Source organism: Panthera pardus, unplaced genomic scaffold (assembly GCF_024362965.1).
Source record: "Panthera pardus isolate Hobbes unplaced genomic scaffold, ASM2436296v1 HiC_scaffold_13, whole genome shotgun sequence".
Lineage (NCBI taxonomy): Eukaryota > Metazoa > Chordata > Mammalia > Carnivora > Felidae > Panthera > Panthera pardus.
Genome location: NW_026526688.1, coordinates 77,697,014 through 77,722,934, shown reverse-complemented (window position 1 = coordinate 77,722,934; position 25,921 = coordinate 77,697,014). Strand labels below are relative to the sequence as shown.

Below are 25,921 nucleotides of genomic sequence, written 5' to 3'. Positions count from 1 at the left end.
AATTAGATGAACTTTGCCTGAAAATCCCATGAGAATCAAGAATACAACATATAAAAAGAAACTTACCAGTAAGGAGTGATACGAATTATGTTATTAGTTTATTAAAAACAAATTTATTCTATTACTTTGTTAAAACATCTATCTTTCAGTTAATGTTTTTAGTAGCCATTGTGGCAAAAAATTAATAAAAATATTTTAAATATCTTAAATTTCAGCTTTTTTCAAATAACTTTTGGAATTTCCTAGGTATAAAATCATAACTGACATTGTATCAACAAATGAAAGTATTTATGAGAAGGTACTTGATTATTACAGTAGAATTGGGGGAGATAGGGGATCACAGAATCAAAAAGGCAGGTAGCAATGGTCTAAATGTACACAAGGCCAGCATCGTCTCCCTCTCACTGCACCTGTTGTAATATAGTGGATTCCTGAATAAAACTAAATCTGCTTAGAATGTATAGAATTTATTATTTGGGGGCAAGAACAAGCATCTTATGAAAGGCAGCAAAAAGGGAGCCAAGAAGAAAGTGGTTGATCCATTTTCTAAGAAAGATTGGTATAATATGAAAGCACCAGATATGTTCAATATAAGAAATATTAGGAAAACACTAGTTACCAGAACACATGGAACCAAAATCGCATCTGATGTCCTCAAGGGTCATGTTTTTAAAGTGAGCCTTGCTGATCTGCAGAATAAGGAAGTTGTATTTAGAAAATTGAAGCTAATTACTGACGATGTCCAGGGCATCTTTCCATGGCATGGACCTTACCCATGACAAAATGTGCTTCATGGTCAAAAAAGTGCAGAACATGATTGAAGCTCATGCTGATGTCAAGACTACCAATGGTTATTTGCTTCATCTGTTTGTGTTGGTTTTACTTAAAAAACAACAACAACAACAACAACAACAATCAGATTTGGAAGACCTCTTATGCTCAGCACCAACCTCCAGATTCAGAAAAAGATGACAAAAATCATGACCCAAAAAGTGGAGACAAATGACTTGAAAGAATTGATTCTAGACAGCATCAGAAAAGACATTGTAAAGACTTGTCACTTTATTTATCCACCCCATGATATCTTTGTGAGAAAAGTAAAAATGCTGAAGATGACCAAGTCTGAATTGGGAAAGCTCATGGAACTTCACAGTGAAGGTAGTAGTTCTGGAAACACTACTGGGGATGAGAACGGTGCTCACGTTGAACGAGCTGATGGATATGAGCCACCAGTCCAAGTATCTGTTTAAAATTCAGACATTTAATTGGTGACAAATAAAAAAAATCTTATTTGTGATGTTTAAAAAAATAATGTATTATTTTAAAAATTCTATTTTCCACTTCCAAAATGAGTTGAAAATACCTCTCTACCCTCCTCCCTTCCTATCTTCAGCCGGCTTCGCATACTGTCAAAAGGCAGGAACAAAGAACATGGTTTTTCCTCCTCTAGTACTGAGTGCTGTGGACTTAATTTTGTTCCTCCCAAATTCTTATGTTGAAAGCCTACCCCTCAAGGTGATGGTAGTTGGGAGATGGAGCCTTTGGCAATTAAGTTTAGATGAGGTCATAAGGGTGGGACTCTCATGCATGATGAGGTCATGAGGGTGGGACTCTCATGCATGATGCCCCTATAAGAAGAGACCAGAGAGCTCTCTCTCTCTCTCTGAATGTGCCCTCTCAGAAAAGGCCATGTGACAAAACAGGTAGAAGGCAGCTGTTTGCAAGCCAGGAAGACAGCTCTCATCAGAACCCAACCACGTAGGTACCCTGATCTCAGGCTTTCAGCCTCCAGAACTGTGAGAAAATATTTCTGTTGTTTAAGCCACCCAGTCTATGGCATTTTGTTTTAGCAACCCAAGCTGACTAGTACCTGAATAACCTCTGATGAGCAAGTGAAGAAGCTGGAGAGTTAGCTGCGCTGGTACATGAGGGAGAATTCCCTTGTATTCATTGAGAGAAAATGAAATGGATGCTTATGTCCAATTAATGAAAGAAAACTATTACATTAGACTTAACTAGAAAAAAAAATTAAGTATTGCCACTAGGTTTTAAAAAGATACAAAGGAACAAAATTGAAAGGAAATAAACTAAGTTGTTAAGCACAGCTGTGAGAGGGTGGTGGCATTAATTGACAAGTTTTTTTTTTCTTTTTTCCAAATTGTTCTTTAATATAGTTGTCTGTATTTTTATAACTGAAAAAAAAAATAAAACCTAACATTTGGCTATTGATCTCAATACAAAAGGAGTCTAACAGAAAGGTTTTGTTTATTTTCAGTTATCTTCGCAGGGGACAAAAGCTATTTATAAAGCATTTTTTGAGTTCCCATATGTCTACCATTCTATTGGCTATTTTTTTTAAGTAGGCTTCATGCTCAGAGAGAAGCCCAATGTGGGGCTTGAACTCGCGACCCTGAGATCAAGACCTGAGCTGAGATCAAGAGTCAGATGCTTAACCGACTAAGCCATCCAGGTGCCCCTCTACTGGCTATTTTTAAAGGGTATGTGCTGCCTTCCTTAAACTCATCCATTTTATTGAGAGAAGATTCCACCACAGTAATTGATAATAATACCATATATACAGTATTTAGACAATTTTCATTGTAATGAATAAATGCTGAAGTAAAATCAAATAACAAATATTAAGATCTCAAAGAAAGCACTCACTCAGAGCTGACCAACACGGAGAGCAGGAAAATATAATGATTAGTAGAAATTCATGAAATAGAAAGCAATGCACTCTAAAGAAAACCAATTAATCCTAAAGTTGTTTCTTTAAAAAAATAAATAAAGTTGACAGACATTCAGCACAACTGACTCAATAGAAAAAGGAAGGAAAGGAGGGAGAGAGAGAAAACCTAAATAATTAATATAGAAAATTAAAAAGGAGACATCAGTACAAATGTTATTATGGACAACTTTGTGGCAATACTTTTGACAACTTGGACATATTACTATAAACATAACTTATAAAAACTGGCAGAAGATTAAAATAATTTCATCAGTTCCAATCTTATTAAAGACATTTAATCTATGATTTTAAAATCCCATATAAAGAAATCTCCAGGCCAAGTGGCATCATTAGTGATTTTCCCCCAACATTTAAGAAAAAAAATAGCACAATCTTACACAAAGTTTTCCAGACAAATGAAAAAAGTGGGAATAGTTTTCAACTTATTGTATAATATTCATTACCTCAACACCAAATCCTGACAGGAACATTATAAACAAGGAAAATTACAGGTCATTTCTTTTTTCAAAATAAGTTTAAAAATCCTCAACAGAATATTAGCAAATTAAATTCAAGTTTGGTTTATTCCAAGGTTGAAGATTAGTTTCACATCTGAACATCAATGAGCATAATTCACTACATTAAGAGAACAAAGGAGAGAAATCATACAATCATCTTGAGATAAAAATAAAATCATCTGATAAAATTCAACATTGACTCATGATGAAACCTCTTCACTAAGTAGGAACTTCTTTAATATAGACAGGCTTTGACAAATACTATACATTATACTTAATGCTAATATATCTAATAATTCCTTCTGAGATAGAAAATGAGAAAGCTGTTCACCATTTTTGTGTTACATTGTTCAGGGGGGGCTAACAAATGCAATAAGGTAAGAAAAAATAAATAAAAGACCCAGAATAGGAAGAAAAGAACATAAACTGTCATCATTCATGGACAGTATGATTATATACTTAAGAAATCTAGAAGGATCAACAGATAAACCAGATTAACTACTAGAAATTATGTTAATTTATAAAGTCTATAAGATGTAAGGTCCATATAAAAAGATTAACTGTGTTTCTAGGTTGCAGAAACTGGGGTAGGGCTGAAATAAAATTTTAAATAGCATTTAAAATAGCATCAAAAACATCAAATGCATGGAAATAAATCTTTAAAAAATGCAGAAAACTATAAAATATTATTGAGACTTTATAAAGCCCTAAATAAAAGGAAGGACATATCATGTCCATCTGCAGTTCATTTGGAAAATTTGTAAGTTTTTTTGCAATTCTTGATATCTACGTGGGGACAGGCAAATCTAAACAAACATCATCTTTTTATAAAATAATGACAATTATGGCATAGCTTGTGAGATTACAGTTAAAAAAAGACAAAACTGGAATAGTGGACAATGAGAGTAAGAACTTCAAGATTGGGGGAGAGCAAACCTACAGCATTTCATTTTATTGCCCCAAAGAGGGTAATATTTTTGTTCAATTTTGTCATATTTAAATCAATATCATTTTTTTATCAAAGACACCCTTAAAGGAAGTGAAAAGACCAGTCACAATACAACAAAAGATTAGTATCAAGAATTTAATAACACTCCAAATCTAGGAATCTAGGGTGGAAGCAAAGAGACAGGATTTGGCAAGGGCAAATAAGTAGATATCAGTTGCTATCAATATTATTAAACAAATGAAATAAAAGAGGGCAACCCATGAACAAGTGATGAGAATGCATCATGACAAAAAATCAATCCATTAATCTAATTCTGGATTCCTGAGATCTAATATGAGTGTGTGTGTGTGTGTGTGTGTATGTATATATATATATATATATATATATATATACACACATGTGTGTATGTGTGTATATATATATGTGTGTGTGTGTGTGTGTATATATATATATATACATGTGTGTATATATATATGTGTGTGTGTGTGTGTGTGTGTAGGTATATATCTATATATCTATATATGATTGATTGAAAGGAAAAGGCACAGAAGTGATACAAATTTTTTGTTGCTTGTTTGTTTTAACTAGGAGAGTTGTAAGCTACCAGGAATATAGGTATGAGCCCTAAAAACAAACTACTCTAAATAATATAAAAACCTTGTGGAATCAGACTTTCTTATATTTTCTGGTTTTACTATTTTTATGCTTTCCTGCTCGTTCAGCCAGGGTTTTAATCTTATCTTTTAATATTTAACTAGCATTTTTAGGTGTTCTGTACCCAAAAGTCTTTCCTCGCATAGTTGTTCACCATGTTCTCAGAAACACACATGCACACACACACACACACACACACACACACACACACACACGCACACACGCACACACATATAGAGCTGTATTTTTTTCAGCTTTATTTTTTATTCAAAATGAAAACAGCATATTTAAGCTCCATGGGTGGAACTATTTATTCTAATAAATTAGATAAATTTCTTCATTAAATAGAAAAAAAATAAATATGCAAATTGGTACCACTCTTAGAAAATAAAATGGTATCTTCACTCATAGTGAGTACTTCCTATGTGCCAAGAATGATTCTGGATCCAAGGGATTTAGTAGTGAATAAATCAGTCAATACTATCTGTCTTCATGGATTTTACATTCTAGCAGGAGGAGGCAGACAAAGTCAGATAAATGAAAGAAGCAACATGTCCTGAGATCTCAAATGGTAGAGGTCAAAGTAAAGCAAGTGACATAACAGGGCTGGCAAGTATGGTTGCTGCTATAATAAACTGGCCAGGAATGGCCTTACTGGTAAGGAGGCATTTGGACAATGCCCAGAAGTGGCCAAAAGGTGATGCCTGTGATATCTAAGGAAAGGAGCTTTCTAGACAAAGAGAACAACACCTACGGAGTTCCTGAGTTGGACATGTTAGGTTTGAAATGCCTGTTAAAAATTCAGGTAGACATGCTGATTAAGCAGCTGAATGTGAGATGGAGTTCAAGAGAATAACCAGGCTGGAGATATGTTTGGAGTCATCAGCACATAAATGATATTTAAAGCCACAGCTTGGATAAAATTATCAAGGGAATGATTGTAGCTAAAGAAGAAATTCAAAAATTTAATGCCAGGCCTCTATTTTCACTAGGGTCCCAAGACTCTTAGTGGGATTTAAAAATATTTTTAGAGTTTAGAAGGTGATCTGGTGAACAGTAGTGCTCTTCAATGTCAGGTTTTGGAAATATTTCAAAGGTATAACTATTAGAGAATACATGTAGTACGATGGAAAGCAAAATCATTTAAGGAAAAGGGCTCAAGGAATGCAGAAGCCAATGAGTCAGAGAGCTTATTTATTTGGACACCCACATCACAGTTATTACAAGACTGGTGCTTGAGAAAGTCACGAGGGCCCAGGGTCTAAATTCTTTAAGATATTTGAAAATGGATGCAAATCAATAGATTACTGTAAGAAGAAGAGATAATGGAGGATATCATTTGATGACATGGGATTCAAAGATGGATTCATGTTAGAGAATAGGAAGCGACAATGGTCTGGAAACAGCATAAGGAATAAGGTCACTACTCCATCTCCAATCCCAGACAGGCGAGGTGTGGGAGAGAGAACCATCACCACTTGAGACAACAGCAGAGAAAGAAATGTCCTCAGGGCTAGGGACAGAGCACGGATTTTAGTGAGACCAAGAGCTAAAGGGAACACTTAGCAGAAGAGAAAGATTCAGGGCTTTTGCTGGTTACTGGCTATGATTTCAGAGAGGAGAATAAACAGTTTCTAGGAGCAAAAAGGATAAGGGATAAGGTCACAAAAAAAGGCATACAGAATTAGAGAGAAAGGGAGTGGGACTTTGGTGATAAGAGGCAACCTGGAAGTCCTAGGTGTCTTGTGGACACTGATGTAGACAGAGTTAAAGGTCATACTTAATGAGATTCATCCCAAGGGTCCCAAGGCTGTGAACTTACCAAGTAGGGTAAGGTAAGAAATCTTGCTAAGAGCAAAGGCTGGGGTTGGTCCACTTCTCTCCAATCAATGATTATGTACAGAGATTTTAATATCTGAGAAGCAACCCTACAGGTAAGGGAAATATTCTAACCTTTTGTTCTTTTCACTGAAGATAGTTTCATTCTTTCCTTGAAGATTACAGATGATGAAACTAAAGCCCAGAGAACTGGGGTACCTCCTACCATGGGCCTATTCCCTTAGAATCATAAAGATGGAGGTAAAGCTCTGAAATGACTGGTGAAAGGAGTGCTTGAAGAATATCAATTTCAGTGTGACCTACCAAATTCATTGAAATAGCAAATAAACAGGCAGATTCAAGGTCTAGAGCAGGATGCTAACAATGATAACGACAAAAATAGTTGAATTCAGGAAAGGTCACAGTGATTGTGTTTATACATTAACAATAAAACTCACTTCCTGAGTTCCATGCTGTGATAGGGTTGAGTGTGTGGTTAAGAGGTAGGTCTTGTGCTTCTAGTAATAAATCCTTTAGGATATATGCTTTACTATTTACATCTAGGGAACTGAAATTAATAGTCACAGCTCAATTTTATTAAGCACCAGGATGTATGGTATACATGTTATAAACATAATCTAAAAATTTTGAGGTTGGTATTGTTATTATTCCCCATGTAATCAATGAGGAAACTGACTCATAGAGTGATTAAGTCACTTGGATGAGGTTTCCAACTAGAAACTGGCAGAGCCAGAATTCTAATCTCATTAGAATGACTAGAACAACTTCAGTGCCTTCACTACTGTGCTATCCCGTAGCCCCCTTACCTGCAGTTTCACTTTCTATGGTTTCAGTTACCCACAGTCAACCAAGATCCAGAAGCAGATGATCCTCCTTCTGACACACTGTCAGAAGTTAAATAGAAGCCTAATGCTGTCATAATGTCTATGTCATTCACCTCACTTCATCTCATTAATAGACATTTTGTCATTTCACATCATCATGGGAAGAAGGTGGGTGTAGTACAATAAAATATTTTGAGAGACAGACCACATCCATGTAACTTTTATTACAGTATATTCTTATAACTGTTCTATTTTATTATTAGTTATTATTAATCTCTTAATGGGCCTAATTTATAAATTAAACTTTACCATAGGTACGTGTGTATAGGAACACATATAATATATATAGGGTTGGGTACTATCTCAAGTTTCAGGCACCCACTGAGGGTCTTGGAACGTATCCCCCATAGATAAAGGGGGACTATTGTACCACTTTAAAAGGCAAGGCTTCAAGTAGTATAAAGTATATATATTTCTATATATATAACATATAATTATTATGTGTCATACATAATAATATATGTAAGTCAAATGAATAGAAGTCTTGACTTTGTCTTAACTCCCATGTTCTAATTTCCTTTCCTTTTTCCTTTAATAAGAATAATGTAAAGGAAGGAAAAAATAAGATAAAAACGGAGAGGGAGGCAAGCCATAAGAGACTCTTAAATACAGAGAACAAACTGAGGGTTGCTGGAGCAGAGGTGGCGGGGCGGGGAGGGGGCGGAGATGGGTTAAATGGGTAAGGGGTATTAAGGAGGGCACTTTTAGGGAGGAGCACTGGGTGTCATATGTAAGAGATCAATCACTGGGTTCTACTCCTGAAGCCAACACTATGCTGGACGTTAACTAACTTGAATTTAAATTAAAAAAAATTATTTATTTATTCTAAAAAAGAATTGGGCAATTTTAATTTAAGAGCCCAGTAAATTATCATATACCTCTGAGAAAACCGCAAGATCGGCATTCTCCACAATTTAAGCTACATCCTCTTATTAAAGAGACCTCAGCAACTGTTTCAGACATTCAGTGAAGCTGTAACTTACTAAACAGTGTTAATACTGATGTCCAGAAAAAGCTTTGTTGGACAAATTTGTAGACTAAAGCTGTAAAATGAACTAAAAAATTAACATGAATTTTAAAAAATATTCATAAAGTATTGATTATTTTTCACCCAAGACACAAAGCCAGGATCACACCTAGGTCACACCTAAAAAAAAAAAATCAACATTTTTCACACTTCTCTGATAGTTAAGTAAGTCCTGGCCACAAATTTTCAGACATTTCTGACCTTACCAATAATAATAATAATAATAATAATAATAATAAAATTGCTATTATAAAAGAATTGTTTGGCTGAAAACAAAGCAAAATAAAACAAAAATTCATATGAAACAAAGCACTGGTGAAATTTCCACTCTTATTTTATTAAAAATACATTTCATTTTAAGGAAAAAAGAAGAACTGCACTATAGCATTTGGAAATAATATTTTATTGAAAATTTTTATACTTTCAGCATGTTTAACCTTCCAACTCCCCTGAAGTTATATGAGTATTGAGAGACTTATATCATAAAACTAATAATCTGCCCAACAATTTGCTTTTAAAGCATATAAATGAAATGCATAACATTTTACTTATTTTTATGCTATCTCTGCAGTCTACACATAATCAGTGTAAACCAGAACCATAAAAGAAAAGTGTCCAGTGCCCTTTTTTTGCAGGTATATATTCATTGTTGTTTTTGTATTTTATTTCCCCAAATTCATCTTTTTCTTTTAGCCTATAATGCAGAAAGAGATACACAGATACATATAGAAAAATATTCCATTTGGGTGGCTTCTTTTAATTTGTCTTCATTCATTCATCCATTCATTCATTCAACAAATGTTTATTAATGCCTAATATGTGCCAGTCACTGTGATAAGACAAGGAGCCTTCATCTCCCATGAAGTTATTATGGATCTATTAGTAAATATTCCAAATGTGTCAGCAGAACATTTTTGCATGGACAGAACCTTTAGCAAACCTCAAAGCACATCCTGTAGGTGACTGCCCATTCTGCAGTCCTTTGACTCACAATTTCATAATAATCTGTAGCTAGTAATTGAGATTCTCTCAATAAACATTTTAGAAAGATTTTGTCTTTTCTTTAGCACTAAAAAAAAAAAAAACAGTGGTCAAACTCCAATGGAGTAAGTTCCATGTAGATGGAAAAAGACTTAAATTTCTACATTCAGAGTAAAGCCATGAGAATTACTGAACCCTTCAATGAACTAAGAGGTGGCTCTAAAAAGGGAAAAAACATATGATTTATCTGAGTTTGATGGTATTTGAAAACAGATTTTTATCAATGCTTAGTATGATTCTGAATAAACTCTAAATATCATAGGACTTTCACTTATAAGGTAGTTAAGGGCTGCAAAACCTCAGCCTTCACAGTTATCAGATTTCAAGATTATACTATTTCACCTATTAGATCCTATGCTTTATGAAGAATTTTTGACAGCATTTACTTCTTCATATACATATTCTAGACTCAGTTGAGATCCACACATTGTTTACACTACCTGGGACCTCAAACTACCTGGTCAAGCCTTAAAAGAATTTAAGCTATGGATCAATTCAACATTCAAAAATTTTAAACAGATGTGTGTTCGACTTTAAACAGCATGTGTTCAAGATTCTGACATTATATTCACAAATATTAAAAGTACTGGTGAATATTGGTTGGATTAATGAAAATGTGGTGCTTGAGCCTCCATTTGATGCTTGAATTCCTTATAATAATCAAAGCAGAGAAACGCTGGCAAAATTGTAGTTGGATAAAGGAAATTTTATGCAAGAATGTCTTAAGAATGCAAGGAGAAGCTTCTGCAAATTTTCAAAATCAATCAAAGTCCCACTCTACAAGAAGAGTTTTCTCTTAATGACAGCCTGAAGCTCAAGAACATGAGTAACAAGTTTAAAAAGAGGAAAACTACAAAACAGTTTCTTTGGATCAATAGCCCCCTAGGTCTGTCTTTAAGCAAGTCACCAAGTTCCAGAGAGTTAGCTTTTCAATCACCCTTAAGGGACTTTAAAGAATCATCTATATTTTCTTTTGAAGAATTATGTATTCTTTTAAAACAACAATAACTCAAGGATAGAGGAAATTATAAAAGTATAAGAAATTTATGCTTATAATTTCCTAAAACCTTCAATATTCACACACATTAAAAACATCCAATCTGGGGCGTCTGAGTGGCTCAGTCAGTTCAGCATCCGACTTCAGCCTAGGTCATGATCTCGCCATTCCTGAGTTCAAGCCCCGCGTCAGGCTCTGTGCTGACAGCTCAGAGCCTGAAGCCTGTTTTGGATTCTGTGCCTCTCTCTCTCTGCCCTTCCCCTACTCATTCTCATTCTCTCTCTCTCTCTCTCTCTCTCTCTCTCTCAAAAATACAGAAACATTAAAAAAATCCAATCTCTCAAGTTCAAATAAAAGAGCTGAAAATGAATTATTAGTATTTGTTTCTGAAATCTCTTTATATTTTGACACAGTATTTAAAGGAAATACTAGCTGTTTGACACTACATTTTAAATGAATGTGAAATAATGAAAGTCACTGCGTTATTAACACTTACGAATGACTCACCATGTTCTTTCGGAAGTCCCATGGAAGAGGTGGTCATGGGTTGTAAGGGCAAGCCAAAGTTGATGGGGACGGCATATGGTGAGACCAACAATCTGTTTCCAGAATGTAAAGATAAAGCCTTGAGTGATTTCTAATCCCTATTTTGTAATACAAACGCTCAAGAACAATGTTATAATATTAGATGCTAATCACAGAGAAAAAAAACACTTGTCTCCTATCAGTAGAGACTATGCATGTTGGACCCTCAGCATTCTGCAGAGTTAGAAGCATGCAGTAGGCCCTCTATAAATATTATTGAAAATATATATTTATATGTAATTATGTTATTACATATAAATATATAATATTTATTGAATTAAGACAAAAATAATACCAAATTTTGCTGGCTCTGAGCATGGATAACAAATAGGAACATTTGCTTTCTGAATGAAAACAAAACTCAGAAAACTGAACAAACATCATATCTATTTATTCTCGCTTTCACAAGAGATTTTAAGTAACATGTTTCTTATCATGACTTAGTGAGATTTAACCAAGTCAGCTGAATCAAAAACTGGGTATCACGTAGAAATTTTAGCAAATGTACATAAGCAAAAGGAAGAAAATAAAAATTAGCCCTAATTCACCACACTATTATTTTAGTCATATTTGTAAAACCTTAAATGCTTCTTAAGGGCCAGGCACGATTCTAAGTTCTGTCTGTCTTGCTGCATTTAGTGCTCACAAGATACTGGGTTTTTATTATTATTACACCCATTTTATTTTATTTTTATATTTATTTATTTATTTATTTATTTATTTATTTAAATTCAAGTTAGTTAACATACAGTGTATTATTGGTTTAGGAGTAGAACCCATTGAATCATAACTTACATATGACACCCAGTGCTCATCCTAACAAGTGCCCTCCTTAATGCCTATCACTCATTTAGCCCATCCCCCCACACTAACCTCCCCTCCAGCAACCTCAGTTTGTTCTCTGTATTTAAGAGTTTCATATGGTTTGCTTCCCTCTCTGTTTTATCTCATTTTTCCTTCCCTTCCCTTATGTTCATCTGTTGTGTTTCTTAAATTCCACATATGAGTGAAATTATATATTTGTCTTTCTCTGATTTCTTATGTTTAGCATAATACACTCTAGCTCCATCCACGTTGTTGCAAGTGGCAAGATTTCATTCTTTTTGATCACCAAGTAATATTCCATTATATATATATATATATTCCATTATATATATATATTCCATTATATATATATTCAATATATATATATAATAATATATATATTATTAATATATATTATTATATATAATATATAATAATATATATATTCCATATTCCATTATATATATATATATATATATATAATATATATATCTTCTTTTACAAATGAATAAACTAAGACATTAAATGGTTAAGTAGTATATAGTTCAAATGATCCCAGCTAGAAATGGGTGGAGCCAGGATTTGAATCCAAGTAGTAGGACCTCAAGAACTAAACTCCTTATAACTATTTTATACTAACTGTATTTGTCATAATTAACATATGTACTATATTTCATACCTTCTCTGTTTATTTGCACATATATGTACATGAATCCTTTAGCTCATTTTTTTTTACTTAATATCATGAATTTCTTTATTTGTAAATGTACAAAGATGTACACTGTCATTTAGACCCTTTACAAAGCATTCCATTATATGGATTTAACATACTGATGGTTTATTTACCAATTTCTTTTGCTGGATATTTGGGTTGCTTCCACTTTTTTGGTATTTATAAACAAGGATGAAAATCTTTGAACATTCATATTTGTGAACCTATCCAATTCTTTTCTTATTATAAATGTCTAGAAATTGAATTGCCAGTTCAAATGTTATATAAATATTATAGAAATTTTTAGGATTTTAGGGGCGCCTGAGTGGCTCAGTCGGTTGAATGTCCAACTTCGGCTCAGGTCATGATCTTGCAGTTTGTGAGTTTGAGCCCCACATTGGGCTCTGTGCTGACAGTTCAGAGCCTGGAGCCTGCTTCAGATTCTATGTCTCCCTCTCTCTCTCTGCCCCTCCCCTGTTGGTGCTCTGTCTCTCTCACTCTCAAAAATAAATAAACATTAAAAAAAATTTTAAGAAATTCTTAGGATTTGAAAACATTTTGCCCATCAAAAAACTAGGGTCTCTGAGGGAAGACTCTGTGGCAGAGTTTTACATTTGGCATACAATTGATACTTAATAAATAGTAAATAAATGACTGACTTAATAGGATCCATTAGTCTATCTGTCACTCATGTGGTCACATGCAGTGGCCAAACAACTGAGGTATCACTAGTATGACCAAATCATACAGTCAAGGGAAAATATGAAAGTCTTGAGTATACAGTCAGCTTTGCAAAACCCCATTTAAAATTCTAGAATTTATTTGTATGTCATCAAGAATAGGGCCACAATACACTAATCAATCACAATTTTCTTTGATCTCTTCTATCTGGCCCATGGTTATATATTTAAATCTCCAAATTAGGACTATTAATTGCATTGTTCAATGATTCCCTATTAATGAAAGATCCTAACAGAAGCAGACCACAGTTCATCCACTTAAGCAAAATATTTTACAAACATTAAGGTGAAATGGCAGGGTCGTTTCAACTTGGATGTGAAATGCAGTGAGGGATTCTATCATTACTTTATAATTTTCTCATTTTATTATTCAATTGATCAGAATAGCCTAAATACAAACTGTCATATAACACACAAGAAACTCCCGAATGGTCACAAAACTAGGGGAAGAAGTCTGGGCTCACTTGCCCAAGTTACAGAATGCATTTACAGAAATACAGTTGTCATACCTTCAAATGCACCAAATATTATAAACAACAACAACAAAAATAGCTCTAAAAATAAGTGCATAGAAAATTAATTTCCTTGGTGGAAAATTAACATTTAGAATGCACTCACATTTATCACTATTGTCATAAAAAGAGCATGTTAATGTACGGTAATCTTTGAAGTTAGAATTCAAAGGTATATTGAAGAACTTCACTTCCTTAAATTTGAAAATTCAGAGGTATTCAATTTTGGTTTTGCTCTGCAAATCAAATGTAGAGAAATCTGGCAAAAGGAAATCATACATTTATAAGATTGTATTTCTTCATGTATTGTCCAAGGAAATTTCTTTTGTGGAGCCAATATTTTTACGGTCTACCTAAAAATATTATGTGTCTCCCTTAGAAATAAGTATTTTCCAAGGCATCTTCAGGGGAATTGTAAGTAGTTTATATACAGCTTCCCTCACAGGGGTCTATTCGTATTGAACAGAAATCTTCCAGAAGTCTCACAAAGAGTCGGGCAATTCATGCTAATTATTGCTGGACTCTGTCCCTGCATTGTTAACAACCTCCTACCTGATTTCCAACTGATTCTATTGTCCTTTCTGTTGCTTATATCCTCATGGCTAAGTTTCCTTATCTTTATTATGTGGTGAACTAGATTTCAGTAAAAATTTCACTCTAATGGCATCTTATTTGTCTAGTTAAGCACAGGTTTTCTAATACCCTGAGTCACCATGTCCCAGAACACTTATTTGTCTTTCCTTCTGTATTCCCATCACACTTCTAACATTAATGAAATGAAGCTAACTGCAAGGTAGGAAACAAGTTACCGCCATAAGCTAGCTATAAATAAAGACAAAGCAACCCTAGTGGATTGAAGTTCAGGCTTTATGTGCCCCAGGCTGTTACCGGGAGTACATGGACCTGCTCTTAATTTCAGAGGGTGTTGATCTTCCTCATTAGGTAGGACATGTTTTCATTAAAAATGGGATGTTAGGGTGTCAAGAGACCTTTATCTTCTACCAGTTACAGAAGAAACAATTCTTTGAGAAAGACTCAACTCTCTTGAGAAAGACATACTGAAAGATACTCTACCTGATCAGATTTATTATTAATGAGTGCTCCACTTGTCCCTAAGTCATTATTATTCTTTCTTGAATCTTCAGTCCCATTGAAATATACAGAAAGTGGTAGATTTTCAAATTAGTTCAGTTAACTTTTCTAGTTATTAAAAGCGTACTTGAAATTCTAAACTATTTGGTTAAATTGGTCTATTTTTAGCAGTTACCACTCTGCTAGATCAACCTGGGTCTTGGTTTAAATTAAGGCCAAAAGCAAATTTTTTTTTAAACTGGTAAATTCCCAATATAATCATTTATTTTCCTTTGCAATTAACATCTTCCCCTACCATGGATAAAACCAAACCCTCAGTATTAGAGCTTTACATAAATTCCACTCTTCCAAATTTGAATATCACATTACACTTATGCCAACAAAGTGTTGACTTCTGAGCATCAATCTCCTAGTGTTAAGCACAGATTGTTGGATAAATGTTGGAAGGTCCATGATATTCTTTATAGCCAGGGAAACATTTTCTCAAATTTTTATTATTTATTACTGTGCTAATTATCCCAAATTTCTGACGATGTTACATAATGAAATAATGTAAAACAAATGACTGAAAAACACATTTAACAGAGCAACATTGATAATCTACAAGTATAAATGTTCCTACAAAATGTGCTGAAGAACCTTTAGAGGTTCTGTAGCCCTAGGGCCAACAGTTATGTACACAATTGTAAAGTTACCTTGAAGATGACCGTGCTATTTAATGGAATAATGCGGAAAAGTAACTGACTCATCTCCACACACCTTTGGAAAGCAGAAGCAAATGCCTTCCCTGAAACTATGCTCTACAGGATCAGTCTCACCTTCCGTTAGAAAAAGACTAACTTTAAATTATTAAATTAAAAAAGAAAAATTATAACTTAACTCTGCTCCATAATTGCTGCAGAGGAGTTATTAAAATTCCAAACTTATGTAATATTATCATAAAATATGGCATTTTTCTCAAGAAAGCCACAAATTGGATTTGAGCTTATGCACTGTAAAACCCAGATGGTTAGCTTAACTACTCAGACATCCTCCAGTTCAAAAGTTAATTGAATTGAAAACTAAAATTTTGATAATTGATATGCTTTAAGGGACTCAAGCAGAAGGACAAATTAGGATCCCGCACGACGTGTTAATAGACTTGAGAAACTACAATTGGTCAGGAAGTATTCGCATAGTAGAATAAAACTATACATTTTCTATAGGTTAGGTAATTACACATTACCTGGACTTAACATGGTGCTGATGCTTTTCTTTCTCCATTTTTTTACCCACTGATTCAATATTAGTCACTATTTTACCCAGTTTAACTTGTTCTGGAATTTAAAAAAAAAGAAAAAGACCTTTAATTGTATCCTCTTCGTTTTCAAGTTCTAAGGCGTATTTTGAATTAAATTGCAAATTGCAGATTTTTTAATAACAAGAGGTACAATATTTTTCAAACAAATTACTAACACAAAGATACTCTAAAAACACATTTGAGTGTTTTTTTTTCACCCCACGCTCCTCAGATGTTTTGCAATTACCAAAATTTAGTACTGAAGGTATAGAGTAAATGAAGTGCATATATCAGAAAGGAGATAGCTCCCCAAGAAATGTCTGCAACAGCACAGTACATACAAATGAATACCAAAGCCCCGTTTATACATATCAGCATTATTATCACCATTATCGTCATGAGTCTTAGCTTTTATGGAGAGCTTGCTATTTTAAAATAATTTAGCAATCATTAGTTAATGTAAGTAGGAATACTCATCAATTTGATAAAGCAAGACTGATGTCCAAAAAAGGCAAAGTTCTGCTTTAAAAAAAAATTGAGGTTTTAAAGTCTAAAGAGAAATTTACATAAATATTTTTAAATACCTATTCCTTTCTATTTTATATAGATAATAGGACTAATATAGTTTGAAACATTATCACAAAATATTAATTCAATATCTATTAAGCACGTTCTAGCTACCTGCTCAAGTATAAGAAAGATACACTAAAGATACAGGAAACTTATGAAGTGAAACCCTCTGTTTTAAAAAAATTTACAAACTAGTTGGTGTGTCAATACTAACAGAAGAGCACAGTTGACTATCTTATGTTAATTTAGATTTAAAATATATAACACAAATACAAAAATTTTGGAGAAACAGAATCTAACAGAATGTTAAAATTTACTGACTATTTATATACCAGGGATGTTGGTTAGCCTTCCCCATAAATTGTCTCACACTTAAGCCTCAGAACCAGTTTCTGGCGCTTTTGTTTGTTTGTTTTTTGGTGAAGTGCAATGATTACTCTCTTTTACATGGAAGGAGAACAGCTTACCCAAGATCGGGGAAGTTAAAAAGTACAGAGACAGAGCTCCAACTTCTATCCCTCTGACTGTAAGTTCCTTCATCACTACAGCCCCTGCAGCTCAGGGGGCTCCCCTCAGCTGCCTAATGAGGGAAAGAGGACCGTTTCTTTCTTGCTTACTTTGGAGGGTAATAGAGCTCAAAAGACATACTTTATATAAAGACACTAATAGATGGAGAAATAGAGGAAGAAGTAGGGAAGGAATTTATAAGTTTGAGTCTTAAAAATAGAAACATTTAAAAATATTTGCCATATGCTAAATGTGCTAATTCCTATACATGGGTTATCATATTTTACTCTCACAAGCACAATACAAATTAGGTTCTATTATTATCCCCATTTTACAGATGAGGAAAATGAGTCAGAGAAAGAGATTAACTTCCCCAAGGTTATATAGCTAACAGTAGGTAGAGTCAATATTCAAACCCAGGTAGGCAGTCCTTGGAGCCTGCATTGTTAATCAATATGATACTCAATATGCATATTTATTTTATTTCAGTAATATCTACTGAGTGAAAATTGCTATGCTAACTCCTAAAGAGGGGAGATATAAGACATAACAATTAATAAAACATGATTGGCACTTTCAAGGGACAGCATGACTAACAGCAAAAATTATTGCAGAAAAGCAAAAGAGCAAAAGGATAGGGAGGAAAGATCACGAGAACATGTGATCCAGAGATCTAAGGAGTGAATTTTATAGTGATGCTAAAGAAAGTAAGATTGGGTTACTATAATAATTAATAAAGCAAAAGATATGCCCATTTGGGGGGGGGGGGTTAAATTCATTTTTTTAGTAATCTCTACACCCAACATGGGGCTTGAACCCACAACCCTGAGATCAAGAGTTGCATGCTCTTCTGAGCCAGCCAGGCGCCCCTATACGCCCATTTTTAATAAAATCTGTTAAAAAACTTCAGGCATAATCCATTTAAATGCTAAACTAAAAGCCTCTACAGTAGCATTTAACTAAATCATGTTAGGACTGCATCCAAAATTTAAAAAAATAAGTATAGTTATATCCCTTTAAAAAGAGGGATTTCTAGAAAGGCAATTAAAGCATATAAAAAATCCAACATTACTTCTAATTAGCTTAATAAACCTTTGGATGGGGAACCAGACTTATTGTATGCCTTTGGGCAAATTATATCATCTCAGAGTTCATAACTATTCCCTTTATGTAAAATCTAGTCTCTAAACCAATTACATCAAACTCAAATTCAGTTCTAGAATGTAAATTATAAATCACCTCTGGTTAGAATAATTGGTAAATAAGAGACAAACAGGGAGACTCGGAGAAGAAAATGCAGGTAAAGCAATAAATTTTTAGGGCTTTTGTAATGAAATCAAACATATGGAACATAAGGCATTGGAACTGCCAAAGGACTCTAGTCCTTAACACTATGTACCATGCTTTCTTCAGAGTTCAGCTGGAATGGACCATTCATTCACCTGGAATCAATCATCCATTTGATTTCCTTCACTTCTGAGTACTTCACCTGTCTCTTCATGGACTCATGTTGCCTTGCCACCTCCAGCTGTTGTGCATGCCCCACAGCTCTTTCTTTGGCTGCCTTCTAACCCTTTACTTGAATGATCTAGCCAATGCCCATGGCTAAATTAATCAACTAAATGTAGATGCCTCACAAAATCTATGTATCTTGCCCAGCCTGCTCTCAAGTGCCAAATTTGAATAACAAACTATCTCTATATATATGTCCCAAGACATCCCAATTAACATTTCTCTCTCACAATTAATGACACTACCATCCATCCATCTACTTGGAAGTTACTTATACTCATTCTTCCTCAGTTTCCTCCTACAATCAGTCATTAAATCCCTTCCATCCTTTCCCAAACATAGGGCCTCAAAATGGACCTTTGTCTTCTCTCCTTTGAAAACTAATACCTTCCTTCCTTGGATTCCTGCCTCCAACCAAAATACCCTCCAATCCATCCTCCTTACTTTCCATGAGTAATCCTTGATTTTCAAGTTAGGGATTTTAAATTATCATTGTCATTTTTTTAAATTTTAATTCATTATCATGGGTTTTCACTTATTTTTTAATGTTTATTAATTTTTGAGAGAGTGTGTGTGTGCACGTGTGCACAAGCAGGGGAGGGGCAGAGAGAGAGAGGGCGACAGAGGATCAGAAGCAGGCTCTGTGCTGACACCAAACATCGAGATCATGACCTTGAGCCTAAGTCAGACACTTAACCAACTAAGCCACCCAGGTGCACCTCATTGTCATTGTTTTACAATTTAATTTCACTGTAATCAGAGAACATGAAGTATAATTCCAAATTCTTTGAAGTTTATTGATTCCTACTCCATAAAACAGTGTGTAGTCAATTTTTCATAATGTTCCATATTTGTCTGAAAAATATATATCCTCTCATTGTTGTTCTATATTGATCTAATAAGTTGACTTTTTTTTAAGTTTATTTATTTATTTGAGAGAGAGAATGTGTGAGCAGGGGAGGGGCCGGGAGAGAGGGGGAGAGAATCCCAAGCAGGCTCCATGCTCTCAGCGCAGAGCCCAACAGGGGGCTCAAACTCACAAACCTTGAGGTCATGACCTGAGCCAAAACCAAGAGTCACATGCTTAACAGACTGAGCCACCCAGGCACCACAATGAGTTAACCTTCCTAATGTAGTTGTTTAAATCAAATTTTATAACTTTACTGATATGTATACACATATAATTTATCTTTTGCTGGACCATTTGAAAGTAAGCTGAAAACAGTATGACATTTCTCCTTTAAATATTTCATTACATAGCTCCCAAGAACAAGTACATTTCTTACACATTCATAATCCCCACCTAAGGATTTAACATTGATAAAATAATATTATCCAATAAATTGCCTATAAAAATTCCCCTAACTGTCCCCCAAATACCCTTTATAGATGCTTATTTATTTAAATCCAGAATCTAAACAAGGATCATATATATCTCTTAGATCTATTTAAACCTAGAAATTCCCTGTGAATATGGTAGCCACCAGCATATAACTACTGAGTCTTAAAATGTGGCGATTCTAAATTAAGATATACTATATGTATAAATACAGTCTGAATTTCTAAAATTTACTACAAAAATGTAATATTTCAAATTAAAATGTTATATTAATTAAATACTTAAGTAATATCTTCCTATATTGAACTAAATAAAAATATGTCATTGAAATTAATATCACCTGTTTTTCTTTATCTTTTTCCATGTGGCCACCAAAAAATTTTAAATTGCATCTGTGGTTTGCAATGCTTTTCAACAGGACAGTACTGACCTAAAACATTCCTCCTATTCTTTTTTCATCTTGAAGGCAATCTGAATTCTCCCCATTGTTTCTTTATGACTAGATTAAGACTAAGCATTTTTGACTGGAAGAGTACAGAAGTGTATGGTGTCCTTCCTACACATCCTATTAAAGCTCATCAAAAGGTGTTGCTAAATTTGGGCATTTGATTTGGGTGGCAACTGTCAAATATTTCTATTATGAATGTACATTTTCCTCTTGTAATTAATAAATAATTTCTGGCTGATACTTTGGCTGTTCCAAAATTCTAATTCAGGTGGCTAAAAGCAACCAATCTTAGTTAAGCTAGACCAGTGGAATTTAGTAGGAACCTAGTTTTCTGGAACTTAGAGTTTTAATAATTCAGGTATTGGATACTGTAAAAGGTAATGTGTTCCCCATCACAGGTATTTCCTGGCAGAGACTGGACAGGGACTTTCCAGAAAACATTAATTAAGGAACTTTGTATCATGAAAATAGTTGGGCTAGAAGAATGTTAATGTATCTTCAATGCAGAGATTTAATGATACTAAGAAAGTGCTTCACACAGGTTAAATCCAGATCCTTTTCATTCAAAAAATGAGATTTTAGGTTTTGTATACTGAGTAATTATAAAATGCTTTTCTTTTTATTTTATTTTATTTTATTTTATATATATGAAATTTATTGTTAAATTGGTTTCCATACAACACCCAGTGCTCATCCCAAAAGATGCCCTCTTCAATACCCATCACCCACCCTCCCTTCCCTCCCACCCCCCATCGGCTCTCAGTTTGTTCTCATATAAAATGTTTTTCTCACCTTTCTCTCTTTTTAGGACCCACTGTTTAAATTATATTCAATCTCATATGAATTAGAATAAAATTTAAAACTTAATGTTGCAAATTTAAAGACAGATTCATTAGTCAAGAATGACAGATTGCAATTTACTGACATTTCACATTCTAGTGTGTGGGCTGGGTGGATGTCATATGATTTTCTACTGTTGGAATTTCTAGCACATGTGTGTTATACAGAATGCCAATTCCTCCCTAGATTGTGAACTCTTTCATGGTCTCTTGAGGACAGGGATTGTGTTTTTATCCAACATCCACTTATTCAATCATTAATTCAACAAATATTTACCAAATGCCTCTAATGTGACAGGCAGTCTGCTAGGCACTGGGGATGCAAGACATAATGTGGGGATTATGAAGGTTATATCCTAGGGAATTCAATAACTAAATAATTAATTACACAAATAATTGAGTACTTCCAATTGCAGTGCTAAAAAAAAATCTATTTCCAGTATCTCATACATTTAAGACAAGGAATGAAATACATCCTTTCGCTTTTCTAATTAGGAGCCTATTCATGGAGAGCTAAAGGCAAAGATAGAAGCAGAAGCAAGATTTCACTGCTATGAAGGAATAAACTCATTGGAAATAATAAATGTAGACTCTCTTTTTAAAAAGTGTGGTTTGAAGAGGAGGAGAGAGATGAAATGACCATCATGGGGACATAAGTTTGAGAAAGAATGTTTTGGTGTCGATATATTTTTAAGATGAGGAGATTTTAGGATGCTTATAATATTGTAAGAAAGGAAAAAGTGGAGACATAAAAAAAAGAAATAATATGTAATAGACAAGGTAGGTTCCTGGCAAGAAGGAAGGGATGGGATAGAATTTACCCATATTCTAGAGAAAATAGATATATTTTCTTTTCAAGAAGGTAGATAAGGTTTAGGTAGCTATGAATAAGTTTCTAAAGAGTTCACTATCAAGAACTGTATTTTCTCCATGAAGTAGGAAGTGAGATCATTTACTGGGAGAGGGGTGTAGAAGTTTGATAAGGATCTTCAGGAGAGTGGCAAAGATTTGAAATAAACAGTAAGTGTGGTGGGTAAACAAACTGACCAAGTTTAAATAAAAGGTTTTAACTCTGATTACCTCATAACACAGTCATCATCACAGCTATCACTTCAAAACAAAACAGAACAAAACCTTCTCTTTGCTTTATAGGAAAATGATTAAACTGGCTGTCTACACATAGTTTACACTTCCTCATCCCCACTTCTGATCCACTCCCAGTAAAGGTTGCTCAGACACCATATCAAGGGCACAATGACTTCCATGCTATCACTCCCACTGGACAAATCTCTGTCTGCTTTTTCCTGGGCAGTACACAATGGTTAATAGTAACCCTCCTGTGAAGGGATTACATGACACTTTCTTCTGGTTTTGCTCCTAGGAAAACAAGGCTGCTCATTTTCAATATCTTTTGCTGACTCATCCTCTTTTATCAACCCTCTAAAGGGTTGAGCCTCTATCACAAGCCCTTTTGTATTAATTTCACTTGTTCCTTAGGAAACTTCATCCAGGTCCTTGGACAAATTATGTCCATATACCAATGACTCTAAAACTTTATTGTCTGTACCACATCTGTCCTCAAAATTTCGCTCGTGTATACAGCTGTCTTACATGTGAACTTGCATGTTAATAAGTATCTCTAATATATTTAACAGAACTCTTGATTTTCTCTCCCAAACTGTTCTTTCTTGTATTTCTCATGTCTGTAAATATTATCATACAGCCACCCATTCAAATCAGAATCTCATTAACTATCACTAAGATATATCTCTAATTTGGCCATTTCTCTCCAATTTCACTAATACTACAACAATTGCCAGTATAATACTGCATAGAAAACCAAACCAAAAATCAGTGGATTACAGGTTTAGATTTTTGTTGCTCACAACTCTTCAGCTTGGCCAGAGCAGCTCTGAGTCAGCTGGCTTAGATGGGCCAGGCTGGAGAGTTCAGCTACCTGGGGCACAGTTTTTCATGGCAGATTGTGGAGTATAAGAGGCAAGTTAAACCACCAATACATTTAAAGCTATTGCTTGCATCATGTCTTCTTATCTTCTATTGACCAAAGCAAGCACAGGGCCAATCTCACAATCAGTGGGTCAGGGAAGCGTACTCCAATCCAAGGTAGCAGAGGAAGAGAGTGAATACGTGTTGAACAACATTAGGAGTGAAAAATAGTTTTCTGGTTAGTCTATTTCCCTCTAGCCTCTATTACTTCATTTTACACACAGAGGTCAACACATCTGGTTAAGATGGAATTCTGATCATAACATTTGCCTTAAAACCATTCAATCACTTTCCACCACTCTTAAAACAAAAATCAGCTTCTTGCATTACTTACAGGGCCATACATCATCTGATTCCTGGTCATCTCTCTCACACGATTTCATATCACTATCCTTATTTTCTCTGCCATTACTCTACATCCACAATGGTTTCCTTCCTTTCAGAACCTTCAATGAGTCAATTCCTGTCCCCTCTCAAGGCTTTTCCACTGCCTGGATTTCTTTCATATTGCTGCCAGTGATGTGTTGCAGCTGGTTTATACAGCTTTCAATGGCCAGTTGTTAAATTTTTAGAAATTTTTGCAATCCAGATGTTAAACTATTGGTAGCCTGAAATTAGCCACAGTGGGATATTTACACCATGAAAGTCAAGACATGTTATATCAGGCTTTTTTTTTTCTTTTTCCAGAGTGCTAGTTTACCAGCACACCACTGGTCCTCCTCTCCGTGACATCTCACATCAAATATGAGTTCCTCAGAGATGACTTCAAGACATTTGCATCTAAATATATCCCCACAGTCTATTACCTCACTCTGTTTCCTTCATTGTGATCTTTGTGTTTTGTGATTATCTTCTCTATTCATATGCTTTTTGTCAATCCTATCCCAGCAGAATGTAAGCTCCATTTCACAACTATATCATCAGTGTCAAGAAGAGTGGCTGGCATATAATAGATGTTTAATAAAGAATGAATGAATGAATGAATGAATGATTTTTTTCTAGCATATTATTAGCTATTTATGAATTGAGATTTTTTATTCCCTTTCTAACTCATGCATAGCATTATAAATCAGAAGCACAGTAAATGTTAATTGTATAAGTGAAATAATTTATTAATGCATTTACCAGGTACAGATATAATGAATTTTAGTCAGAAAGGGGATATGCTAGACAAGTTGTCTGAATACTTCAGATTTTACTATATATTTTTGTACTCCATTCTCATGTAGGTATTTTTGTCCACAATATGATATCATTCAACTAACAAATGGTAATTGACTACCTCCTTCAGCCATGTGCCAGAGACCATGGAGGTTATAAGAAAATGGGAAAACATCATCACCACTTTCCAAAAGTTTGTATTCTATTAATCACACAATAAAGATAATCATTCATTCATTTGTTGAACAAATCCCTCAAGTGCCTAGCCTAGCATGTATTAGGTACTCAATAAATGCTGAATGAATAAACAAAGCCCTGCCAGGAACCAAGAACAGATTGAATTAAATAAAAGAGAATATAAAGTTCTCTGTGATGTCAGAAGAAGAATACTGGAAATTAATACATATTTTGTCAGTACAATTTAACTATACTATGAGACCTCAGTGTGTAAAACAATAATGCAAAATGTACTAAAATAACAAATATATAACTATTTTCAGAAATCTAAAAATATAATGTAATAATAATGAAAAAGAAGACAAAGATTATACAACTCCAATCTCCTATAAAGTTTAAGACAATTTACTCAAGTATAATCAATTCAATATGTACCAGGTACAAATTATTATGTTAACTGATATCCTATTTTAGGAATCTGAATCTCATCCTCTAGGGGGTATACTGCATTATTTATTAGGGATCACACAGAAAAATGATTAAGAGGACAGAGAGACTTGAGGGGGTATAAATTTGAACTTTATCACCAGTGTGACCCTCAGGAAGTTTCATCATATCTCTGAGTTCATCTTCCTCACTTGTAAAATGTGTATGATGATAATAGGTTACCATGAGGATTGGATGAGTAATACATGCAAAGGACTTAGCACAACAACATCTGGTACATAGCCAATGCTCAATACAATTCATGGTGGTGATGGTTAAAGTAACATGTTATTGATTATAGTCCATACAGGATATGAAGCAGACATGTAACATGTTATAAAGTGAAAGCTATATGTGCTATAATGTGCTAACAAAATACTGTATCAAGTATGTAAACTTTTAGTAATAGCACAACGTATTGAAAACAAAACACAAAGTCGTATTATGCAAAGTAAATATTCCTATGCCTAAAACTTTTCTATCAAGCATTCATTTCTCTCTTATCTAGTCATAA

The 25,921-nt window shown here is 34.2% G+C and overlaps 1 protein-coding gene and 1 pseudogene across 2 annotated transcripts in view; one reads left to right on the top strand and one right to left on the bottom strand.

Moving 5' to 3' along the window:
* IQCM (IQ motif containing M) overlaps window positions 1–25,921 on the bottom strand; it is a 454,074-nt gene that overhangs the window by 311,329 nt on the left and 116,824 nt on the right. For both annotated transcript variants that reach the window (XM_019441304.2, XM_019441303.2), the window contains exons 6-7: window positions 16,308–16,398; window positions 11,145–11,236 (exon numbers count right to left, since the gene is read on the bottom strand). In XM_019441304.2, coding sequence (XP_019296849.2) covers window positions 11,145–11,236; window positions 16,308–16,398 — 183 coding nt within the window. The remainder of the gene's footprint in view (window positions 1–11,144; window positions 11,237–16,307; window positions 16,399–25,921) is intronic.
* LOC109262544 (40S ribosomal protein S3a-like) lies at window positions 477–1,260 on the top strand (annotated as a pseudogene).